We start from the raw sequence: 23,712 nt of genomic DNA on the forward strand, positions 1-23,712 counted from the left end.
ACACTGTGTGAAGGGCTGGTTAAGCAGCCGCAGATGGAGCCCGACTGCTGCTCGCTGAACATCCGTGGGGCTGATCACTTCCAGCCAGCTCCGCAGGGTCAGCTGGGGGGTAATCTGGGATGAGCCCTCCCCCTCAGAGCATCCAAACGCATCCCTGGGTTTGCTCCAGAAAAGAGCAGAGAGCACAGTTCCAGGCTGGGATGTTGGCCCCCCCCTGCGGGACACCTCGCTGGGGTTGGGGTGGTGGGGTCAGGCCCTTCTCCCGTGGGTGGCTGTTGAGTGTTGGTTCTCCCGTGTGGTTTCCCTGCCCCAGCTCCCCCATCACAGCCCTTCCCTGCTCATTCCACCACAAATGTTATCCCAGTTGGGATCAGTGTCGCTGTGAGCTTACAGGAAGGATCTCTAAGCGACCCTGACTGGGCTTGGATCATCCTGGGCTCAGCCTGGAGAAAAGGAGGCTCAGGGGGGACCTTCTGGCTCTGCAATCCCTGACAGGAGGGGGAAGCCGGGGGGGGTCGGGCTCTGCTCCCAGGGAACAGGGACAGGAGGAGAGGGAATGGCCTCCAGCTGTGCCAGGGGAGGGGCAGGTGGGACATCAGCAGGAATTTCTCCCTGGAAAGGGTGGTCAGGCCCTGGCAGGGGCTGCCCAGGGAGGTTTGGAGTGCCCAGCCCTGGAGGTGCCCAAGGAAGGACTGGCCGTGGCACTCAGTGCTCTGGGCTGGGGGACAGGGTGGGGATGGGGCACAAAGAGGGCTGGATGAACTTGGAGGGCATTTCCAACCTTAATGATTGTGGAATTCTATGGAATTTCCCACCACAGGCAGTGCCTCCTCCACCAGCTTTGCAGAGCACACAGGAGGCAACTCTGCCATCTCCTGTCTCACCTGGAAACCCACGGACACTGCTCCAACATGGACCACAAAACTTCCAAACCAGACTGAAGGCAGCATTTACCCTTTTTAATCCCTCCTGAGACAACAAAGCAGTAACCTCTGGGATACCTCCAGGGACGGGGCATCCACAACTTGCCCAGAGAAGCTGTGGCTGCCCCTGGATCCCTGGAAGTGTCCAAGGCCAGACTGGGTGTGGCTTGGAGCAACCTGGGCTAGTGGAAGGTGTCCCTGCCCATGGCACGGGGTTGGAATGATCTTTAAGGCCCCTTCCAACCCAAACCCTTCCATAACTCAACGACAAAGCAAACCACACCAAGTTCAGGAGGAGCCAAGGTTGTCCAGACATCAAAGGGCTGGAGACGACGCCCCTTTAATTACAGAAACACCATCCCCTAAATGCCAACAAACCCCTGAATCAGCCTCTCCTGTGCCAGTGCCCATTTGGAAAAACGAAGTTTTAGAAGCAGCAGCCACATTTTTATCCCACTTTTCGGCTAATTAGAACACAAGTCACCATAACTTGATCAGAAATCTACAGGAACTCAAAAATAGATGGAAATTGGGAATAAAACAGCACCACCAACAGTCCCCACTCACACACACACGTACACACACGTATATATGCACACATTTTTAGAGAGGGCTGGTTTCATCAAGCTGAAAATAATTACGAGGCAAATCAGTGGGGAAAAAGGAACGTAATCAGAAAAATATGAAGACTAATTGAAAATTGTTGAAGAACATTTTAAGTAGATGCTCCAAAAGCCACAATCCCACAACTGAGAGGGGCGGCCACGCCGGTTAAAAGGCAACCTGGCTCAGAGGGAGGTTAAGGAGGCTGTAAAAAAAAAAAAAAAAAAGGAGGAAAAAAGAAAAAAGGGGACATGACAAAAGGGAATAAAGAGGGAAGCTCCAGCTGGCTAAGAAAAAATTGGGAGTTGGGAAGTGTAGAGAGCTGATATGGGAAGCAAGAGGATACAAGGAGAGATCAGTGGCTGATTGGGTTTATCCATAACACGTTAGAACAGTCCAAAATGGACTGTTTGTCTAAAGGGGGATTTTTGGAAGGGTTCAAGGCCAGGAATCACATCCCAGCAGATGATCAGAATGGAAAACTTGGGAGTTTTCCCACTGGAAATCTGATTTCCACCTCAGCAAAGGTTAGCGTGAGCTGTTAAGTGTTCAGCCAGGGGACTCAGCTTTGCAGTTTAGTGCCACAAAAATCAGTATTTCAAAGTATTTCAACAGTGGACTAGAAATGAGGTCCATGTTATTCTCAAGGAGAGGGAATTAGTGAGATGACACATCAAGTGCAGAGTACCTGAACGTTTGGAGAGAGCAGAAGGCTGAAGAATATCTTGGCAATTATTTTCCACTGATTGTACCTGCAATCCTTTAGGAAAGGAAGGGAATAAACATTAATAAAGGAGGAAATCGCAACGAAGAGGAGACAAAGAGCAGACAGGCAGGAAAATTCCGGAAGATTGGAAGCAAACAGGGCAGAAACCTGACAATGACACGGAATTTGGGTGTTTGCACAACTGAGGACAACAACAACAACAACAACAACGGGGAAATTCAATCCACGGCTGCTACACTTGGGAGGAATGGTTTGGTCATGAGGGAGGCCCTGGCCCAGGTTGGGCAGAGAAGCTGTGGCTGCCCCTGGATCCCTGGGAGGGTCCAAGGCCAGGACTTCATGTTTCTACAAAACACCAGATTTCCAAAGGCTGGAGATGACAAAACCACCGTTGCTGCACCTTGAGCTGCTTCTCTGCCTCGAGCAAATCCAGGCAGCAGAGCCCCCACCAGCTGTGCCCTGGCTGAGTTTTGCTCTGCTGACCCTTCAGATTCTGTGTGAACATTTAAACTTTTTCTTCTAAAATAAAATAAAATAAAATAAAATAATAAAAAATTAAATTAAAATTAAATCAAAGTAAAAATTAAATCAAAGTAAAAATTAAATTAAAATTAAATTCAATAAATAAATGAAAATAAAATAAAAATTAAAATTAAAATAAAATACATACATGAAAAAATGGAAAAAATTAAAAAACGGAAATAAAATAAAATTACATAAGAAGTGTTGTCCTTTAACTTGCCCGAACACCTTGATCTGGAGTGATGACAAACAGATCACACTCTTTACCCTGGAAATGGTTGAGTTTGGAGGGGGGGAAAGCATATGTGTGTGTGTATATATATATATATATAATTTATACAGTATTCATATCTTGTTGATATAGTATATATAAATACCTAAAATTTATATATTATTTATATATTTATATAGTGTTTATCTATGTGTATATCTACAATTTTTATATTATTTATGTGTTTATATATTATATACAAGTATGTTTATTTGTATATTATTCATATCATATAGTGTTTATATCTAAATATTTATCTAGATATATAGAAATACAGATATATATGGATATATAGATATGTGGATATATAGATATATATGGATATATAGATATATTTATCTACTTATATAGAGAAATATCTAGATATACATATATAATATATAGAGATAGATTGACTGATAGACAGATAGATAGATAGATAGATATTGGTACATTAAAATTCCCAGAGGCACCAAGCCCCCATCCCATCCCTGATGGCCCCAGCTGGCACCAGCTAATCCCACAAAAATAAATACACACCCCAGACAACCAAAGAAATCCTTTCCCAGTGAGTGTTCCACGCTCTGCCCTCTCCCCCAGGGTCAGCCCTCCCCGGTGAGTCACCCCCTGATTCCCTTTCCCGTAACGCGGCAGCTTCAGCGCTCCAAGAACTTCCGAGTTCCGTCAGAACCCATAAACACGTTCCGTCCCGTCCAGCAGAGCACTGAACTTGGCGGGGCCCAGCGCCACAGCCGTGGCCACGAGTCAAGAAAAACCCGCTTTTGGAGAGTCAAAAACATCTCCCAGGAGCTCCAGCGGAGGAGGGCTGGAAAGTGGGCACCCACCCGGAGCACAACCGTCCTTTGTCGTAAACAAAACACCATAAAAAGCTCTTGATTATCCCACTTTTACGGTAATTATTTCGCATTGGCATTAAAAACAGGTCAGCCCATTGGCCGAGGGAATTTATCCACGCTGGATAAATTGGGAAAGTTGGCAGAGTCAGGCACATGTGGATTAATAACTCACCCAAGGCCACACACAGGGAGCGTTATCAGAGTCAGGATCAGAACACCAAAAGTTTTGGCTCAATTTCTCTTTCTCTTTAAACTCCCCTTTTCTTTTTGAAATTTGGGCTTCGCCACAAGAAGGAAAACACGGGGTCTGAATTTATTATTCCTATAGGCAGCGGGTTCTCAGGGGGCACGGCACTCACACAGCCCCGACATCCCAAATAACCCGCCCAAAATCCAGACGAGGAGCCGACCCCCCAATTCAAACCCACTTCAAGGTCAGTGGTTGTGGCCGAGGTGGAACTTGGAGCTCTGAGGAAAAAAACAAGCCAGAGGTTTTCCAAGGGGTGATGCAATGCCCACCACGAATCCCGATGGATCATTCCAGGAGATCTTTACTCCACCTTTACCCAGCTTTGACCTTCTTCCCTTTTGTGTCTCACCAAACCTTTGGGTGCTCATTGTAAACAGCAGCTACGAGTGGTGTCCTTCAACAAACATCCAGAAACACAGAGCTCACAATCCCCTCATCTGATAAACCAAATATATCAAGTTCCTCAAGCCTTGTAAATCCTGTTTCCAACCCCATAATTCCGGTAAAGATTCAAATTGTCACATCTCTGTATGAGAAAACCATGAATAACTTCAAAACTATCAGGACAATCTCTGTATAAAAGCCTAATGCTCAAAGGCAAGTGTGGTGTTGCATGAAGTGGAATAAAACAGAATAAAATTAACACCTGCCATGAGGATGTTCAGCAGGATTCAGGACAAGGCTCGATTGGAATTTTTTTGCCTGAGCTGTTCTACTTTACCTCCTGTGAAAGGCAGCAGCTGGGGAGGAGAGGTCAAAAGATTAATTAAACATTTTATTTAGGAGATGACACTCCCAGCAGAGGTGTTCTCTAATTTGCCAGAGGTAAAAATAGCTCCCTCTGCTCTCTCTGCTACGGATCTTGGCCACGAGAAAATTCATCCCTTTAGGACACCCTAAAATCACTGGAACTGATTTCACATGAAGATTTATTTAACTCCTTCCTGCCCAGACCTACGAAACCACAGGAGTCTCCAAAGGATCCTGAGCAGCATTTCCCTGAGTACCCCAGGGAATGGCTGGAGCTGTGCCAGGGCAGGCTCAGGGTGGATCTCAGGACAAGGTTCTTCCCCCAGAGGGTGGTTGGCACTGCCCAGGCTCCCCAGGGCAGTGGGCACAGCCCCAAGGCTGCCAGAGCTGCAGGAGGGTTGGGATGATCCTCTGGGGCACAGGGGGGGATTGTTGGGGTGTCTGTGCAGGGCTGAGGGTTGGACTGGATGGTCCTTGAGGGTCTCTTCCACCTCAGGATATTCTGGGATTCTCCTTACGAGCCACACAAGACCACAAGGGTTTAAAATCCACCCCATGTGACAACACAAAGATCATTCCCCTGCAGGAGGAAGAATTTCTAGTCCTTTCTTTGTGACAATAAAAGGAGCAGATTTACCCTGAGGGTGGGCAGGCCCTGGCCCAGGTTGGGCAGAGAAGCTGTGGCTGCCCCTGGATCCCTGGAAGTGTCCAAGGCCAGGCTGGAGCACCCTGGGCTGGTGGAAGGTGTCCCTGCCCATGGCAGGGGGTGGAACAGGATGACCTTTATGGTCCCTTCCAACCCAACCCGCTCTGTGATTCCCTGAGTTGTGCAAACCAAGTTCCCAAGCTGACAGACACTGGGCACACAAACCCAAGGATATTCCCTGTTCCTAAACTTGCCCAAGCAGCCCAACATCACTTCATTCTGGGGCAGGTACTTCACAGTTGTCTTGTGGAAGCAACAACCACTCCCAGCACCACTGAATGCTCCACAAAGCACATCATTATTTACCCTGGTTTGCTACAGGAAAATAACCCAAGAGCCCAGAGGTCCAGGGGGGGCTCTGAGCCGTGTCCAGCTCAGGCAGCTCCCGCTCTCCAACCCTCCAGCAGGCTCAGGAAAATGCTGACTCTGCACTTTCTCCCTCCCAGCCACGGTGAGGAACGAGCTCTCCTTCCCAGGTTTGCAGCAGGGGCAGCCAAAAAAGGGAGAGAGGGAAGGCAGGGAGTTCTTCTGAAGGCCATGTAATAGTTTCCTGGTAATTATCCCCCTTCCCCGCTCCCGGGGCTGCGCCGACGGCGGCGGCTCCGACCTCGCAGCCAATAAATAAAACCTTCAGGAACAGCCTTAAAATCTTGTACTGAGCACAGGAGCCACTTCACCTCCCTGCAAGGGCTCCTTTCATCTTTCCAAGGATCCCACTGAAGCACAAACCTTGCCCTGGGAACCTGCACTGCTCGGGCTTGAGCGAAGACACAGGAATTCCACTGTCACCCAGAACCAGGGACACCTGAGCCACCACAGGTGGAGCCAATTCCATAACAAATAAAAGAACTTTCATTTTACCCCCATTTTTAGGCTCTCAAAGGGGCACCTCCAATGCCTGGCAACCAAATAAGGCAGAATTTCTCAGGTGACATCGTTGCCAACTTGATATCAGGGGCAGAATAAATCTCTGATTTGAGAGACCTTCACCTTCTACCATTTGGAGGTTTTGACCTTCCTCAGCAACTTCTGGCCCCCACTTGTGTCCCACCCTCACTACACCCCAAATTCTGCCAGCCAGAAAGCAAATATTCATCTGGACATTCAGAAAGGCAAATAATCCTCAACAGGTCTTTAATTTGAGGTCCCTTCCTACCCAATTCTGTGATAATGTGATTTTAGGTCATGAGGGTGGCATTTCACATTGCTTTACACACATGTGGATAGAAAATGGCATTGATGAAGGAACAGCCAGGCTAAGAGGTAAAACTGCCTGTTGCTTCCCAAACCCAGCAGCCAAAAATAAGGTTTTCATCTCCAAGTAGGTGCTGGGAGGTTCCTGGAATGGATGAAGCAGAGCAGGAGTGAAAGCTTCTAACAAGCAAATATTCTGATTTCCACTGGAGAAAACAACTGTGAAAATCCCTCCCAGTGAAGTCAAGAGGTTGAAATCTCCCATTTCACCCCTCTTTGTCCAGGGAATTTTGAGAGACAGGTTTTCTCTGGAGAGAATCAACCAGGATGGGTGACCCGTAACCAGTCCTGGGAAACCTCCTGCCTGGTTTAGTGTTTTCCATCTGTTGCCAAACTCACCCCAGAGCACAGATATTTCTATTTGCATCCTGGTGTTTTGGCAAGGGCAAGAAATATTCCTTAGTAAGAATTTAAAATAAAATAAACCTTCCATTCACCCCGAAACATCTCCTGGACATCCCTGGGGGCCTAATTCCCAGAACACCGAAATCCAAAACTCCAGATGGGAAAAAATACCTGCCAGGAACCTCAAAGGGTGCAAAGCCAAGGGTGTAAGGACAGGCTGTGTCCCCATGTGGCTCCCACACAGCAGCTGGGGAGGTGCTGTTGGGCTGGCTCTGAGTGACTCGTCAAGTGAATGGCTCCAGGATTCATTAAATGTTCCTCCCTGCAGCTGCACACAAGGTTCACGTGGAGAATTCCCTGAGGGCACCAAGGCTTCTCTGGAATTGCTGGGCACGGAGTGACCACAAGATCTGACTCCACAGGAGCTGGACTCCGGGATCCTTGTGGGTGCCTTCCGACTCGGAATGTTCTCCGTGTGAAATACTCACATCTGAACATTCACATTTTAGTCTGAACACCTGAATGTCTGTCTCAGAAAGGTGAAGGCAAATTCTAAGAGTGATTGGACACTCTCAAAGTAATGAAAACACTGACAGGGGAAGAACCACCCCACCACCTACTCCAGCGAAGCGCTTGGTGCTGGAGTCATCTGTGGCACACAAATATTTCCCAGCTGAGGATGCAAAGACATTTCCCACACTGAGCCCAGGAAAAGGAAAATTCCCAAGGAAAATTCTGCTCAAGGCCATCCAGGACTGTCCCCATTTCAACCTGGAGAAGAGAAGGCTCCAGGGAGAGCTGAGAGCCCCTGGCAGGGCCTAAAGGGGCTCCAGGAGAGCTGGAGAGGGACTGGGGACAAGGCATGGAGGGACAGCACACAGGGAATGGCTTCCCACTGCCAGAGGGCAGGGATAGATGGGAGATTGGGAAGGAATTGTTGGCTGGGAGGGCCCTGGCACAGGTTGGGCAGAGAAGCTGTGGCTGCCCCTGGATCCCTGGAAGTGTCCAAGGCCAGGCTGGAGCAACCTGGGCTGGTGGAAGGTGTCCCTGCTCATGGCAGGGGGTGGCACTGGATGACCTTTAAGGTCCCTTCCACCCAAGGGATCCTATGATTTCCTGCACTGACAACTAGAAGATGCCCAGGAAATGACTGTTCTCCTCCTTCTCCTCCCTTCAACTCCAGCTCCAGCACAGTAATTGTCTTTCCCTTTGGAGTGGTCCAAGCCCAGCCTCTCCCCTGGCCCAGTCTCAGGAATAAATTGACATTTCTTTAGTCACTCCCCATTTTTCCAACATTCTTGCTGCTAATCCTCTTTACACTCCACTTAAACACGGCACGAGTTCATATTCATTATAAAGTTAATTGGTTAATTAAGAGCTGATCAAAGGACCCGAGTGCCCAGGAACTCCCTGACACCAGGGAACTTGCTGCACATTCCTCAGGGGGTGTGAGGGGTGTCATCACTCCTCAAAAAGCCACACCACCTTCATTGCAAAGCCTAAAAAATTATAATCAAGACCAAACCATCCTATTTCCATTCCCACTTCAACCAATTAACCAAACCAACCATCGGTGCAGCTGCAAAATCCTCCGCTGCTTGATTTTTCAGCTCTCACCAATTTGTACCAGATTTTGACCCAAAAAAAAACCCAAAAAAAACAGGTCACTTAAAATGACACTTGTTTTCCTTGGAGTTCTGCAGCTCTGTTTCCACATGACCCTTCCTGGAGAAAAAGAGGAGCACGTCAAGACCTTCCATCCGGAAAGCTCACCCCGAAATGCTTCCCACATTCCTTTGGCTGCATCTCAACCTCTTCCCTGCCTTCAACAGACAACCCAGCTTGGAAGAAATGAAGGACCCAAAGAGCCCTGAGGTCCTTGGGATGAGAGGGAAGGGATTTCCCCCCATGGATCCCAGGGCTGGTGCTGTCGATCCCACCAAGCCAGTTTTCCAGTGAGACTCCAGGCTGCGACACCGGAGCCTCTGAAGTCTCTCCAAAACCTTCCTGTCACTGCTGCTCAGAGCTCTTGGTCGAGTCCCAGGCTGGGGGAAATTTGGGCTGTGTCCTGATCAAAGCCCAGCTCGTGTTCCTGCAGATTTCAACACTTGTGGGCTCCGGGTTCCCCCGCCGAGCTCCAGCCGGGGCCTTTCAACACCCGCCGCTCCCGGGCTCTTCCAAGGGCTGATTGGGCACGGAGCTCAAGCCAGGCTGGGATTTAAGGAGTTGTTTGAAGGCCTGGGACAGGGTTTTACATAATAATCAGGAGTTGGCTTAATTAGACTCAGCAAAATGTTTCAATTTCAGATCAAACCGTCCCCCTTTTTATTGCCCTTCTCGGAGTCACAGCTGGATCTCAAAGGAAAGCTGAGAACTGGGAATTACAGGAGTGAGGGAGGTCACAGGGAATCGCTTTAGAACACACTTCAACCCCTCAGAGACCCCTGGATCTTCACACCAGAGGCTCCTCAGCAAAGCACAGCTCCTGCCTCCAAGAATCACAGATCTTGAGATATCCTTCCCAATATCCCATCTCTCCCTGCCCTCTGGCAGTGGGAAGCCATTCCCTGTGTGCTGTCCCTCCATGCCTTGTCCCCAGTCCCTCTCCAGCTCTCCTGGAGCCCATTTAGGCCCTGCCAGGGGCTCTCAGCTCTCCCTGGAGCCTTCTCTTCTCCAGGGGAACCCCTCCACTGAGTTACCAAGCAGCACAGAATCCTCCCTTTAATGGAGAAGTCCAAAGCAAGATGCTTCAGGATGAGTGTTTTCCCTTAGGAATTAAGACAGGGATAAGGCTTCTGCTAACAAAGCTCTAAGACACGTTTTGGGCACTTTTATATCAATTCCTGTGCTCATGTTGGAGGGATGAACACACCAGGGCTGCCCCTGGATCCCTGGAAGTGTCCAAGGCCAGGCTGAACGGGGCTTGGAGCAACCTGGGCTAGTGGAAGGTGTCCCTGCCCACGGCAAGGGGTGGGACTGGATGGGCTTTAGGTCCCTTCCAACCCAAACCATCCTGTGACTGTAAGACAGCAGGAATTCCTGGCACACAGGGCTGCGTGCCCACGGATGTTCGTGGATGGCAGCAGAGACGCAGCTTCCACGCTCTGATTCCACCACTGCTCCCAAGAACCAGGTCCTGATGGTGCTTTAACAAAGGAAAGGCTCTTTCCCAAAAACACACACTCTGGAAGTTGATGCTGCAAGTGCTGACAGAACTATTATTTAAAAGCAATAACCCAGAAAAGCTTCCAACCATAAAACCACCTCTGCACTGACAGGGAAATCATCGGGAGACCTCCCCTGCCATGGGAAGCAAACCAATCCCTCCTGCTGGAGTTCAGCCTGGGTGAAACGGAGAACTTTGAGGAAGCTTTGATGCCTGAGAGGTGATAATGATGTCTCTGGGCTTGGGAAGCGTTTCACAAACCTCCTCCAACACACTAATGGGGTATTGCAGGCTTGACATGCAGCTACGCTCCAGGAAGGCATCCAAGCTCTTCCACACCTCCTCTGGATGTCAACAGAAAGATCAAACGGCCAACGAGGCTGATCCCTCCCCCTGGCCCCAGGGAGAGGTGATTCCTTCTGCACCATCAGCTCCGAACTCATCCTGCCCAGGTGGAGTCACCCAGCCCACGGCAAGAACACGGCTGGGATGGGCAGGGAAGGGCAAATACCAGATAAATGAGGGCTGGAGCTCCATCCACCATGGAACAGTTTCCCTCTGGACATCCTGACACCTTCTCACACACAAACACCCAAATGGCAGGACAGGAGTTCACCCAAAAATCAAACCAACACATGGTCTGTTCCCTCCTCGTGGCATCTCCTCCTGGCTGACTCCACTGCTCTCCTGAGCTGGCCCTTGGCACTGAGGTAGCTCAGCCCACCCCACCACAGCTGGGAAGATGCCACCCAAATTCACCTGAGTTTTGTTTGATTTGCTGGAAAAACAAGGTCTGGCAAGATCTGGATAGATACCAGGGGAGACACACTGAGGAAATGCACTGCCCAGAGAAGCTGTGGCTGCTCCACCCCTGCAAGTGTCCAAGGACAGGTTGGACAGGGCTTGGAGCATCCTGGGCTAGTGGAAGGTGTCCCTGCCCATGGCAGGAGGTGGAATGAGATGGGCTTTAATGTCCCTTCCAACCCAAACCACTCTGCGATAACAGGAATTCATAAACTGGTCTCCAGGACAGGCACCCCTGAAGGTCCAAAACCAACAATCCCAGCTGGCTCCAATATTACTGGGATTATTCCCACCCTGCCACAATCAGCCTTCTAGTTTTTAACATCCTTTAAAAAGACAACAGCAAAACCAGGTAGCACCAGTGTTTCACACAGGCTCTCAGCTGAGCTGCTGAAGCATCACTCACATGTGAGTCTGAGGCACTCCAGAAATCATGGAATCACAGAGCAGTCTGGACTGGGAGGGACCTTAAAGACCATCTCATTCCAAAGCCCCTGCCACGAGCAGGGCCACCTTCCACTATCCCAGGCTGCTCCAAGCCCCGTCCAACCCGGCCTTGAACCTTTTTAAACTCCCTTTTCAGTCTTGAATGGATAAATTATTTATGCAAGTTCCTTGAAGATGCACAAGGAGCACCCAGGAGATCAAACAGGAGCTGCTGAGGATGAGAAAATAAAGCTGCTCTCCATATGCACGAAGAAAGAGCCCTCTAAAAATAGCAAAGGAGGAAGTTCAGTCTCTCTCTTTAGGAACGTAATTTATACGAAGTTGGTTTTGTTCCCAACTTCAGAAGTGAGAAATAGGAGGAGGAATAAAAGTTTATTGCAGTCTGATGTAGATGCTGGATGGCAGCTTTCCCATCCCTGCCTTCCCAGAAGCCGCTTCACGTGAGAGCATGGCTCCGGAATCCTGCGGAATCCAGCGGAAAGCACGAGCTGCAGTTCACACCCACAGCCCCCCAGAGCTCAGGGACTTCCTCTGGCCCGGGCTCTGTTTGCAGCCACGTTCCAAACCGACAGGTTCAGGTGGAAAAAATCAGAGGTGGAACCCTGGGAGGTGCCGGCCCTCTGCTTCACCTCGCGTCCCGCTGCATCCCGAGCCACCTCTTTAGCCCCCCAGCCACCTCCAGGGTTTTTTATTTAGGAGGGCCTGTCTTTAACTGGGAGGTTTGGAGATAAATCCAGGCTGTGCAAAGCTCTCCTGAAGTCTCCAGGAGGAAAGTTTGGTGGGCACTGGAGCAATCTCCTTAGGGAACTGGTGACAGCCCCAAACCAGCCAGAGTTCTGGGAGTGTTTGGACATGGTGGGATTTTGGGGTGTCCTGTACAGGGCCAGGAGTTGGACTCCACGATCCTTGACGTGGATCCTCTCCCCATATCAGGGGCTTGAACCTCGATGGCCTTTAAGGTCCCTTCAACACCAAACCATCACAATTCCATGATTCTTGTGGCTCCCTTCCAACTCAGCATGTTCTATTACTCTATCCCACCACTCCATGAGGAAAATACCTTAGGGAGAGCTCCTGGTGAAGGAGTTCCCCTGCTGTACCTCTTGCTGCTGGGAGCAAAGCAGGGATGCTTCAGATTCCATAGAATCATTAAGGCTGGGAAAGACCTCCAAGATCACCAAATCCAACCAATATTTCAGAGGGAAGGGGGGGAAAATTCATCCACTGCTCCTTGGCAGCTGCCACATGGAAGGGAGGGAGAGGACACAGTCTGGGTAAGGAGTGAGACAGACTCACTCTTGGTGAGTCCATCACCCCAAAATCCCAATTCCTGAGCGACGGGAAAAACTCAGCAACACTTCCCGGCGGGAACAACGTCAACCTGAGCTTGGACGAACGCCTGGAATGAACCAACAGCTGGGGAAGGAGGGGAAAAAAAAACCACACAGGCAAAATAAAAACCCACAAACCTCCCGACCGATAAAAAGGGCAGCCAAAGCAGCCTGGAAACAACGGGAGAGCCAAAAATGTGCGGAACACCTCGGTGCTCTCTCCCAGCAAGGCCACTCTCCCTCACCCCCACACAGCCAGGCAGAGCAAATCCCTGGCATTTGGGGTTGGGAGGATGAACCCTCTATCTCAGCCTGCGCTGAGATTTCCACAGAACCAAAGATTGTAGAGGCAACGGGACGTTTTCCCGAGGCAGCCGCGGCCAAGCCCAGCCCTCGGCAGTGCCTGGAAAGGGCTCTTTGCTGGTCTGTGTGTGTGGCACCATAAATACATAAAGATGCTCCCAGAGGCGCAATCTGGAGGGATGTTTTCTCCCAGGCCCTGAGGAGGCTCCACCGGCACGAGCTCCAGCTGCTCTGGGATCCGGCCCGCGCGCGGGGGACCCGGAGCAGCCCCGGGTTCATCTGCTCTCCCTGCGGAATATTTCCCTTCATCACCCCGGGGACAAAGGCAGAGGCAACGCCGAGCCCTGACACTGCTCCAAAAACACTCACATTCGTGGGGACCAGATGGGGCCATTCCCGGGATGTTGGAAGCCCCTTGGAAAGGCGGGAGCGCGGATGACCCCGGATCTCCTGTCACCAGTCCCACCCTCTGCTCCCGGTTTCCCTCTGCCAAAACCAGACAGGAATCAGGGCTTTGAACTTCCCCTACAGACAAATCTCAGCAGCCCAGAGGCTTGGGCCATCAGCCACCAGCAGGAAGGAATTCCCAGAGGGAATCTCAGGCTGCAGTACACTCTTCCCGCTGCCATCATCCAGAGGTTCCTGCGCGACAAAATCCATCGATCCCATCCCCTAAACGCTCCCTCCCGCCTCCAAAAACCCCTGGCTCCTCTTTCCCTTCCCCTCCAAAGCTTCTCCTCAGTCCTGGAACATTTCAATTCCGGAACCCCTGGGCTCTCACCGCTCCCAAATCCGCTTCCCATCTCCTGACAGCCCCAATTAGAGCCCCCGGTGCCTCACACAGGGTTGCTGTAAACACCTCCCCGTCACACAGTTGCTTCCTGGGTTGTTTGTTGGGGGTTTTGTTAGTGGTTTGTTTTTTTGTTTTTTTTTTTTTTTTTAATGAGAAAAACCCACAGGGGGAATTTGAATCCTTTAATTCATAAACTGAGTAATTAATAAAAGGGCACGAGCAGAGCTCCACTGTCCGTAGCCCCAATTCCCACTGCCCGGGACAGGGAGCAGGAGCCACGGCCTGAGCATGGGAGATGCAAGGAAGGCTGCTTAATCTCTTTTTTTATTTCAAATAATTATTTAAAGCTGCGAGGGACCTTGTTTTTAAAGCCCCACTGTGTGCACTCCATATATTACACTGGGACTGACACCAGGAATTATAAAAATCCAGCTCCATCAATACGGTTTTAGTCGGGATTTTGCTGCTCTGGAGTTTCTCAGCCTGCAGACAATGCAATAAAAAGCTCTCCCTAAAACAATATCCTTCCATCTTTTAAGAACACACTGGAAGTATTTCCTCTTGCTACAACAAAATTTCAGTGGAATGCCAAATTTAAGCTGTTTTCCAGCAAGCCTCCGTAATTTGGGATGCTGGGATCAGCACTGAGTTTAGGAGGAAACTCAGCTTTAAGCATGTGCCTAATTTCCCCTAAAGGTGACTTAAGCACGAGGCACTTTCCTGAACAGTCAGGGCTTGCTGGATCGAGGCAGGAGAAAGAGCAGAAAGTTTGGAAATGCAGTTTAATGGTGACTTATGGTTTCTCTTCGAACTGAAAATGAGAAATTAATATGGATGGGATGGTATTTTTCTTGGTCACCGCCCTGTTTTTCCAATCCTCTGCATGTTATTGCAGTCCATTTTATGGAGGAGCATTATTTGTTCAGCTGAATTATTCCCACTTTATCCCCCGTGATTCAGACGTTGGGTTGATTTTTGGACAGTGGCGACTTCTTTGCAGAAACCAGAGGGGATTTACTTCTGAAAAAGTCAGTTCTGCCAAGGTTGAATTAACCTGAGATTCATTTTTAGTTGGTTTGGGGGTTTTTTTAATAATTTGTGGAGTCCCTGCATCCCTGGAAGTGTCCAAGGCCAGGCTAGACGGGGCTTGGAGCAGCCTGGGAGAGTGGAAGGTGTCCCTGTTGACCATCTAACGAGGCACCAGAAAATTGGAAAGCTTGAAATGAAACCATTAAGGCACAATCAAGCCTTACCAGGGAGAACCTGCACCTCAGTGCAACGTCCACAACCTGCTGGAAATGTCAGAGATCTTCTAAGAGCCTCCTGGTGACTGTGAAATCCCAAATTAAGCACAAACTCAACTCTTTACCTTCAAATCTGTAAGACTGGACATAACTGATTTCATTTAAAGCCCAAGCACAGAGTTTAGGCATTGCAGAAGTGGAGTTGCTGCCACGTCCCAACTCTCCAGTTACACCTCAGAGAAAGGAGAAGGCTCCTACAAGGTTTCCCTCCTCTAAGGCATCTCAGCAAATGTTCTGTGTTGAAGCAGAGTCTCATGATCCTTCTGCAAAACCAGGCATTGCTAATATTACACCTGCCCTGCTATTCCTGTTCACAATTCCATGGTCAAACGCCACTTTTTTTCCCCTTCCCCTGGCATTTTTAAGCTCCCAAAACAGAGAGGGAAAGGCAAACAACTCGCACGTCATGAGTTCGGGCACCTGTCCCTTCACTACAGATTTGTGCCCGTCACCAAACCTTGCATCACACTGCAGTGTTCATTTATTTGATCCAGAAAGTTTGGAACCCCAAAATCACCTGGCAGCACCAAGAGGAGAGGAGCAAAGGGTAGAAGCGCTTTTAAGGAGGAGCATTTTTCTGGAAGGACATTCCCAGACTTCGCCACAAATGCTGGGGAGGGGTGGGTGGTTGCTCAGGATGTTGAAAAGTCAGTTTGGATCTCAGAGTCCAACTGAGGTTGGAAAAGACCTCTGGGATCATCAAATCCCCCCTGTGCCCCATCCCCACCTTGTCCCCCAGCCCAGAGCACTGAGTGCCACAGCCTGGCCTTCCTGAGCTCCTCCAGGGCTGGGCACTCCAAACCTCCCTGGGCAGCCCCTGCCAGGGCAGTGGTGGATCCCCATCCCCGCAGGGATTTAAAATCCCTGTGGATGTGGCACTTGGGGACACGGGTCAGTGGTGGCCTGGGCAGCGCTGGGGGATGGTTGGACTCCACGGTCCCACAGTCCTTTCCCAACCTCAATAATTCCATGACTCTGCCACCACTTCTCCCCAGCAGTGATGCCCAAAGCAAGGCAAGAACCTCCCCGGCCCAGAAGCGGCCAAGGACGCACAGAAGGACCCCCAGAGCAGCTGAGGGACCCCCAGAGCAGCTGAGGGACCCCCAGGAGGGCTCAACACAGGCTCACTGAGGGCGGGAATCCCCACAGCACCCACGGGGAAGCGCTCAGGACCATGCAGGGTCTCGCACCCCACGTGCTTCCCACCAGCGAGGAGCGGCTCCAGCCCCGGCTGTGCCACTAAAAACCCTGCCCTTAAAAACAGCACTTGTGTCTTCCCCGTGGGAGGACACATGTGTGGAACATGTCCCGGGGTTAACTGCCTAATTTGGCTCTCGTTTGGGATTAACGAGGTCACCAGCAGAAACCCGAAGGAAAATGTCAACAATCAAGTCTTTCCTACGGGGGGGGGGCCGGGGGGTTGAAAAGGCTTTTTTTTTTTTTTTTAGATTTTTTTTTTTTTTTTAATTTTTTTTCTTCCCCTGACATGTGTCTGGTCTGGTTTTCCACTGTTGGTTTTGGCTCTTCGAAGGGAGGAAATTAAATGAACAGCTTCTTTTTTTATCCTTTTGGAACCCTAAAAAAGGATAAATGCTGAGCAGGAGGGCGCGAGGGCCTTTTCTCTGGCCACACTTTTTTTTTTTTTTTTTTGGCCAAGCTGGTTTTAAAATTCCCAAGTCCCTCCACTGGAATCTCCTGCAGCTGTCATCACCCACACACCAGGTTCCCAGTAAATGCTCCAGCCACAGAACTCCCTCAGGAGAGAGCACAAGGCCATGGATAGGGCAGGTTAGGAAGCAAAGGGCAGGAGGATCTTCCTTGAGGCCATGGATATTGAAAGTTGGGAACCAAAGAGCAAGAGGATTTTCCTTCAGGCCACAGATATTGAAGGTTAAGAAGCAAAGAGCAGGAGGGATTTTCCTTCTCAAGGCCACGGATATGACAGGTTAGGAACTAAAGAGCAGGATATTCCTTGAGGCCATGGATATTTCAGGTTAGGAACCAAAGAGCAGGAGGATATTCCTTGAGGCAGGTTAGGAACTGAGAGCAGGAGCAGGAGGACATTCCTCCTGTGGCACCCAGCCAGGTCACCCCCTCCCATCCTCTGAGATGGTCTTTGTGGTCTCACCACCTTCACAGGCTCATAAAGGCTGGAAAAGACCTCCAAGATCATCAAGTCCAATTATCCCAGGACTTCAGCCACGCTTTGCTCCTCCAACTCAAGTTTCAAGCCCTCGGGAGGTCCTGGAGCTCCTGGGCTGAGCTGACCCTCCACAGACACGCTCAGGGAACACTCCCGGTATTCCTGCAGCAAGGAATACCTGCAGCAGGGATGGCTGCAGCAAACATGAACAGCTGCCTGGGCCTGCTCCAAGAAAAGTCTAAGTGGGAGTTCAGGTGCCAAGAAATTCAATTCTCGCCGCGAGCCCGCAATAAGGATTTCAAAGGGCTAAGACACGAGGAGGAAGCGGTGCAAAGGCCAGGAAAACGAGGAGTAAGGCGGTTAAAATTCCCAGGAAAGCAGGAGGTAAAAGGTCTGAGCGACCAGAAGTCAGCAGGGGCGAGGCACAAGGTGCAGGAACAACCTTTCTTGGAGGGCTTTTCCGAGCCAAACGTGGTTTTCATTTATAACCCATTTACCTTCGGTGGGAGCCAAGACAGATACAGACACTGGGGCTTGGCAGCAGCTCCCTGAAAACACCCGGCAGCCTTCCTGCTCTCTGATTTAACTGTGGTTTCTTCTGTTCTGGCCTCTCCTCTTGACCTTGCCCTTCCTAAATCCAAACTCTTCGTTCCCCTGTCTGCCACCTCTCCTTGTTAGTCCTTGGCAATTCCTGCTGGGAACGCCAAAGACCCGGAACGACTGGGGCTGTTTCACCTACAAATCTGCGGCATTACATAAGTGCCCACTGGAAGGAGGTCTGTGCTCCTTAGAATTTAGAATTTTAATAGACATCAAAACAGGAAAACATTCCCAGTTATGCAATCTGAGCCATTATTGAAAACAGAGACAGACACCAGCTCCCAAAAAAAGAATCGGGAGCAGCCAAGCGGAGTCCACGCTCCTGCTCCCTTCCCTCCCTCCCCATCCCAGCAATTCCCACCACGTGTTGCCTTGTGTGAAGCTAAATCCAGTTCCCAAAGGAGAGAGGCTGTCCTGCTGGATCCTGAGGGGAGCATCTCCCCAAAGGTGCTTTTCCAACAGGCACCTTCCCACGCCACCCAAATCCCGCTGCAGTGTCCCACACGACACTTTTGCCAAGCTCTAAGAACAATTTCCGGGGTTTTTTCAGAGGTTTTACAACCTCAGAGCAGAAGCAGCAGGTGGTGAATGCTCCTCCCCTGTTCTCCCACCACCTGAGGAAACCCAAAGAGAGGTTTTCTCATTTCCCAAAGACCAGGGGAATTCTCTGTCCGGAATTCCAGCTTCTCCAGGCTCTGCACTACCATCGGGCCCCGGGCCAGCTCCCCCGGAACAAGGGTTTAGAGCAGCTCAGCTCCGCCACCAACCAGGAATTTAAAGGCTTAAAGGAGCTTTCTGCCTTTCAGAGGCAGCTGCAGCAGGGAAACGTGAACCAACGGCACGAAGTAAGAGAAACAAACAGCAATTGGGGAAGTAGCCCGATAAAAACCCCCAAATATTGGCTTTGCAGCTTCCTCCCAAGAGGCCTGAAAGGAGAGCAGAGAGAGGGGCAAGGAAAGGGTCAGTTCAGTGGGATGAGGAGGTTTGTGAAACCACAGGAAGGGGATGAGCAGAGGGCAAGTCAACAACAATTCGCATCCCACGATTCCAGATTTCAAAACACCGATCGACAACACGAGATTCCCAACCCTCTGAGCTCGGGGTCAGCGGGGTTTGGAGGTGGAGGCAGCTCCTCGGGGCAGGCAGGGTTTTCAGGAAGCAGGAATGTGAGAGGACACAGTGGTGGGACACTAAGTCTATGTGAAGGTGACACCAAGCAGCTGCCAAGCCCATCACCAAACCCTGGGACGCAGAGTCATGGAATCATGGGATGGTTTGGGTTGGAAGGGACCTTAGAGACCTCTTCCTCACCCCGCCATGGGCAGGGACACCTTCTGTCAGGGGTGGACCAGAAGAGGCCTACAGAGAGTGGAGAGAGACGCAGAAAAGCTGCCTCTTCTGGTCCACCCCTGACAACCTTCCACTAGCTCAGGGTGCTCCAAGCCCTGCCCAACCTGGCCTGGGACACTTCCAGGGATGGGGTAGCCACAGCTTCTCTGGACAATGAGAGTTATCCCAGTTGGATAATTCCATCATGGGGTTTTTTTTTATATTTCCATCCAAAACTAAGCCTAAGAATTTAAAGGATCTCAGACAGGTGTAGATGACAAGTGAATCCCACTGCACTGACAGTTTAAGACAAGGAAGATCATCAGGGCTCAAAACCCTTCCAGCATTCCAAGGAGTATCCCATGCCTAACTTTTATAAGGATTTTTACAGCTTCTGTTGAAGCCACAGCCAGGCAACAATCAGAAGCAACCACTTCAACCAGCACACCCCTGGTCTCCTTATTTCTTAAATTAAAAAAGCAATTTACATTCCTGGACAAACAGCTCAGGTTATTTCCACACTCCCGTTATCCAACAGCACACAAAATTACAGGGAAGAGGGATTTTTACCTCAAATATGGACTTGAGCATTTAAAAGCAAACACAAGAACCTCTGTTTGGAGCTGCTCCTGCCCTTGAACCTGCCCAGAACTCTTTTCTGACCCACTCTGCAGGTTGTTCACCTCCCCAATGACCACACAGGGACTGGTGTTGGTGCCTTTCGTGCTCCACCACAACACAGGGCTTGGCCCCAAACGAGACACTTAAAACACTCCACAAGAAACTTCACAGAGAATCAACAACAAATGATGAGACAATACAATTATCCTTTGGGATTGGAAGATGAAGGTTCTGGGGGGAGAGGGGGGGGTTTAATTAAAAAAAAAAGAAAAAACCAAACCACGAGAGTGCAAAAAGCCACTCAGGTCATTGCGTTGTATAAGCGATGGCTGGAGAGACGATGTTCTCCAAATAATCAAATGGGTTCCTTCTGGTCTATCTGCAGCCTCGTAAACAAACCCATTAAGCTGGATCTTAAAAAGGAGTAAACAAATAGTTGGCATCTGACACCAGAGTGCTCTTGCACAACTTAAAACAAACCCATGCCCTGGTTGTCGGTGCCGCTCCGAGACCCCACGGCAGCGAGGACAGGGCGGGGGGCTCCTGCTCCCAGCACCCCAGGGACACTGCTGGCTCAGCCAAGCCACGCTGCTGATGGGATATGGCACCAGTGGGAGCTTCCAAACACGCACCACGTCGCTGGGTGACATCATGACCACGCTCTGGCTGGCACCGAGCCCTGCGATCCCCCTGGCAGTGCCGGGTTTATCCGTGAGCTGCCCTCCGGCACCGGCACCGCCGCTCTGCAGGCACCACGAGGGAGCAGGACAGGAGAGGAGCATCCTAATCCTGGCAAAGCTTCAGCTCCACGCCTGGAGGGAGCAGGTGAGGGGACACCACGCTGGGGCCAGGCAATCCTATAGCTGGGAAAACCAGGACGGGGTAGAGATGCCAGTGCTTCTCCACTGCACCCGCCACCATAAAGGCCTCTTGGCCCAGATCACGCTTCCCACTGGGATCAAGCCAGTTCGGAGACAGGACACACCACCCTAAAGGCATCTGGTTAAATATCCCAATATCTGGTAGCAATTCCAAGTGATCCCAATGAGCTGCCGAGCAGCAGGGCGTTCCCAGGAGGGGGCAGTGGCACTCACAAGGACCCAAATCCCAGCCCTTCCCTCCTCTGTTCATGTTGGGTTTCCCCCCTTCCAGTGTATTTTATACAAGTCTCAAGCCTCAAACAAACAGTCTAAAGCAAAGCAACAGCAAATGAAGAGCCTGGCAGGGCTGGAGCCACCAATTTCCTTGCTCAGATAGTTCTGGTCCCTACTAAACCCGGCTGGTACCAGACACAAACCCAGCTCAGCCCACTCTGAACACAGACAAGAGCAGAGTGAGGAGGAACCTTCCAGAATGGATGCCACCAGCCACACTGCAACATCAGGGGTGGACACATGTCCCTCTTCATCCCAAAAGCTCCAGCCCCACACACCAGCCCGGTGGCACCAGTCTAAGACGTGACCCCAGTGCTGGTCACGGCCTGGGGCCACCTGCCAGTGATGGCTGATGGGCACCAGAGGACTGAGCAGCAGATATCCCTCCCTTCTCCAAAGAAAAGCTGCAAAAGCCTTTAACTACCTCCAGGAATGGTTGCTGAAACCCAACTGAGCCTTTTGAGAGGCACCTCAGAGGAAAAACAACCTCAAGGAGGGTTGAACAGAAGAAGAAATACCACGGCAGTTATTCAACATCATGACCTTTCTGCCAAGGCTAAACACTTCGACAACCTCTCTTACCATAAACTCCAAAATTTGGCCACAAGTGGCCCAGGGTTCTGGGATGTTGCTGCTCTCTGTGCTGTCTCGGGTGGGATCTCTGCTGTGGAGTGAGCACGTTCCTATTCCACAGGATCCAGCCCCTCCGCTGGATCATGAACACAAACCACAGCACCCTGAGGAGTTAGCACAGGGAATGTTCTAAAACAACAAGGAATTCACCTTTAGGTTGGTCTCTTGAAGGAGGAGGCCACCAACTCCTTCAATTGTTGCCTCCCTAAAACCCCTAATTGCCAAAAACTGCTCCACGAGCCACTGGAGCCCTTTCCTCAGCCTTTACTCCATGAAAAGACCTCCAAACACATCCACATTATCCCAGGTCACCCCCTGCCAACACCCTCCCAGCTAACCCAGGCTTTGATTCATTCGCATCCCACCAGGAGCAGAGAGCAGAGAGCGGGATTAACATCGTGGATCTGGGACCAGCATGGGGTTTATTGAGGCAGAGCAGGGACAGCGACACATCAGGCACCGGGGACCTGTTCTGGGTGAGAAGCACCACCTGAATCCCTACAGTGCACGTTATTCCCTGCACCTAATTCCAGGGAGGAGGCAGCAACCACTGCCCAGCAGGTTCCAGCACTTCCAAACGTGGCAGCCAGCACGGAAACACCGAGGGTGACCAAGGAGGGGACGGGCGAGGGAACTGCCCAGGCTGGCACAGACTGAGCCCCAGCAGAGACCGAGAGACAGGACAGATCTTGATCACTCCCACAGGTCTGCCAGCACCTCCATCCCCTTCCCAAATCCGTGCCCGAGCTCCAGGGCCCCCCAATGGCCTCTGTTCCTCCAGCAATTCCCCCTTCTCCAAAGCCTCGGAGCTCCCCAAGGTCTTACCCGTGAGAAAGGGAGCGGAGAGAACTCCGTTCCCAACTGCATCTCATTTGAGTCCCCCCACGAGGTTCTTTATCTTGTTATTCTAATGCAAACAGACTTCTGTGATTTTTTTTTTCGCATCCAAAATTTCACCATTGCGGCGACCGCAAGCCTGGCAGGCTCTCCCCGGCCTGGAAAGGGAACAAACTTCCAAATCATTTCTAAATAACCATTTCAAGAGCACGGCTTTTCTTCTTTCATCCCACAAAAGGCAGGAATTTTTTTATTTTTTTTTTTGCTCGGGACCGCAAGCTGTCAACTTCCCAGCAACCCCGAAATCCCACTTAACTCTCTATTGTAAACAGTGTAGTATTGCGCTACCACATCAATAAATAAAATTCTTGGAGGAATTATTCTCGTGTTTGATTCACATTTGTTCTGCATATGCCTGCCGAGCCCAAGGTATTCACAGCGCTCGGCCCCGAAAAAAGCCTCGGCTTTCAAAAGGAACCGCTTGGGAAGGCGGCGGAGCAAACCCTTCCCGGGGTATTGTTTGAGCCAGGACAAAATCCCAAATTGAGGATGGCGTTTCTTTCCCCCCCCCCCGCCTCCAGCTCCTGTAAATTAAGGATAAAGAAATTAAAACGGCTCAAAAGTGCCTCTGAATGGGGTTGCTGAGCTTCGAGCCCCGGATTGGGCTATCAGGGCACTGCCTGGGTGGTCAGTGGGTATTGGGGGCTTCCTGCTCTGCTCCAGAGGGACCAGCACCCTGGGGAGAAGGATTTGGGGGTGCTGGTGGATGAGAAGCTCCACATGCCCCAGCCCAGCCCCTCCATGCCCTGGGCTGATCCCCCAGCGTGGGCAGCAGGACAGGGGGGGGATTCTGCCCCTCTGCCCCCTCAGGGAGACCCCCCTGCAGAGCTGCCCCAGCCCTGGCAACAACAGCACAAGGACGTGGAGCTGCTGCAGAGAGTCCAGAGGAGGCCCCGGAGATGCTGCCAGGGCTGGAGCCCCTCTGCTCTGGAGCCAGGCTGGGAGAGCTGGGGGGGTTCCCCTGGAGAAGAGAAGGCTCCAGGGAGAGCTGAGAGCCCCT

At 50.8% G+C, this 23,712-nt stretch overlaps 1 protein-coding gene across 1 annotated transcript in view; it reads right to left on the minus strand.

The window, feature by feature from the left end:
• Positions 1–2,214: 2,214 nt before the first annotated feature.
• LOC114069072 (exocyst complex component 6B-like) overlaps positions 2,215–23,712 on the minus strand; it is a gene marked incomplete at its 3' end in the record, with an annotated part of 107,072 nt that continues 85,574 nt past the window's right edge. Inside the window, exon 7 of the mRNA XM_027905614.1 lies at positions 2,215–2,286. Coding sequence (XP_027761415.1) covers positions 2,215–2,286 — 72 coding nt within the window. The remainder of the gene's footprint in view (positions 2,287–23,712) is intronic.

This window comes from Empidonax traillii, unplaced genomic scaffold (assembly GCF_003031625.1).
Source record: "Empidonax traillii isolate 1590-97213 ecotype Southwest subspecies unplaced genomic scaffold, ASM303162v1 scaffold1178:size161317, whole genome shotgun sequence".
NCBI lineage: Eukaryota > Metazoa > Chordata > Aves > Passeriformes > Tyrannidae > Empidonax > Empidonax traillii.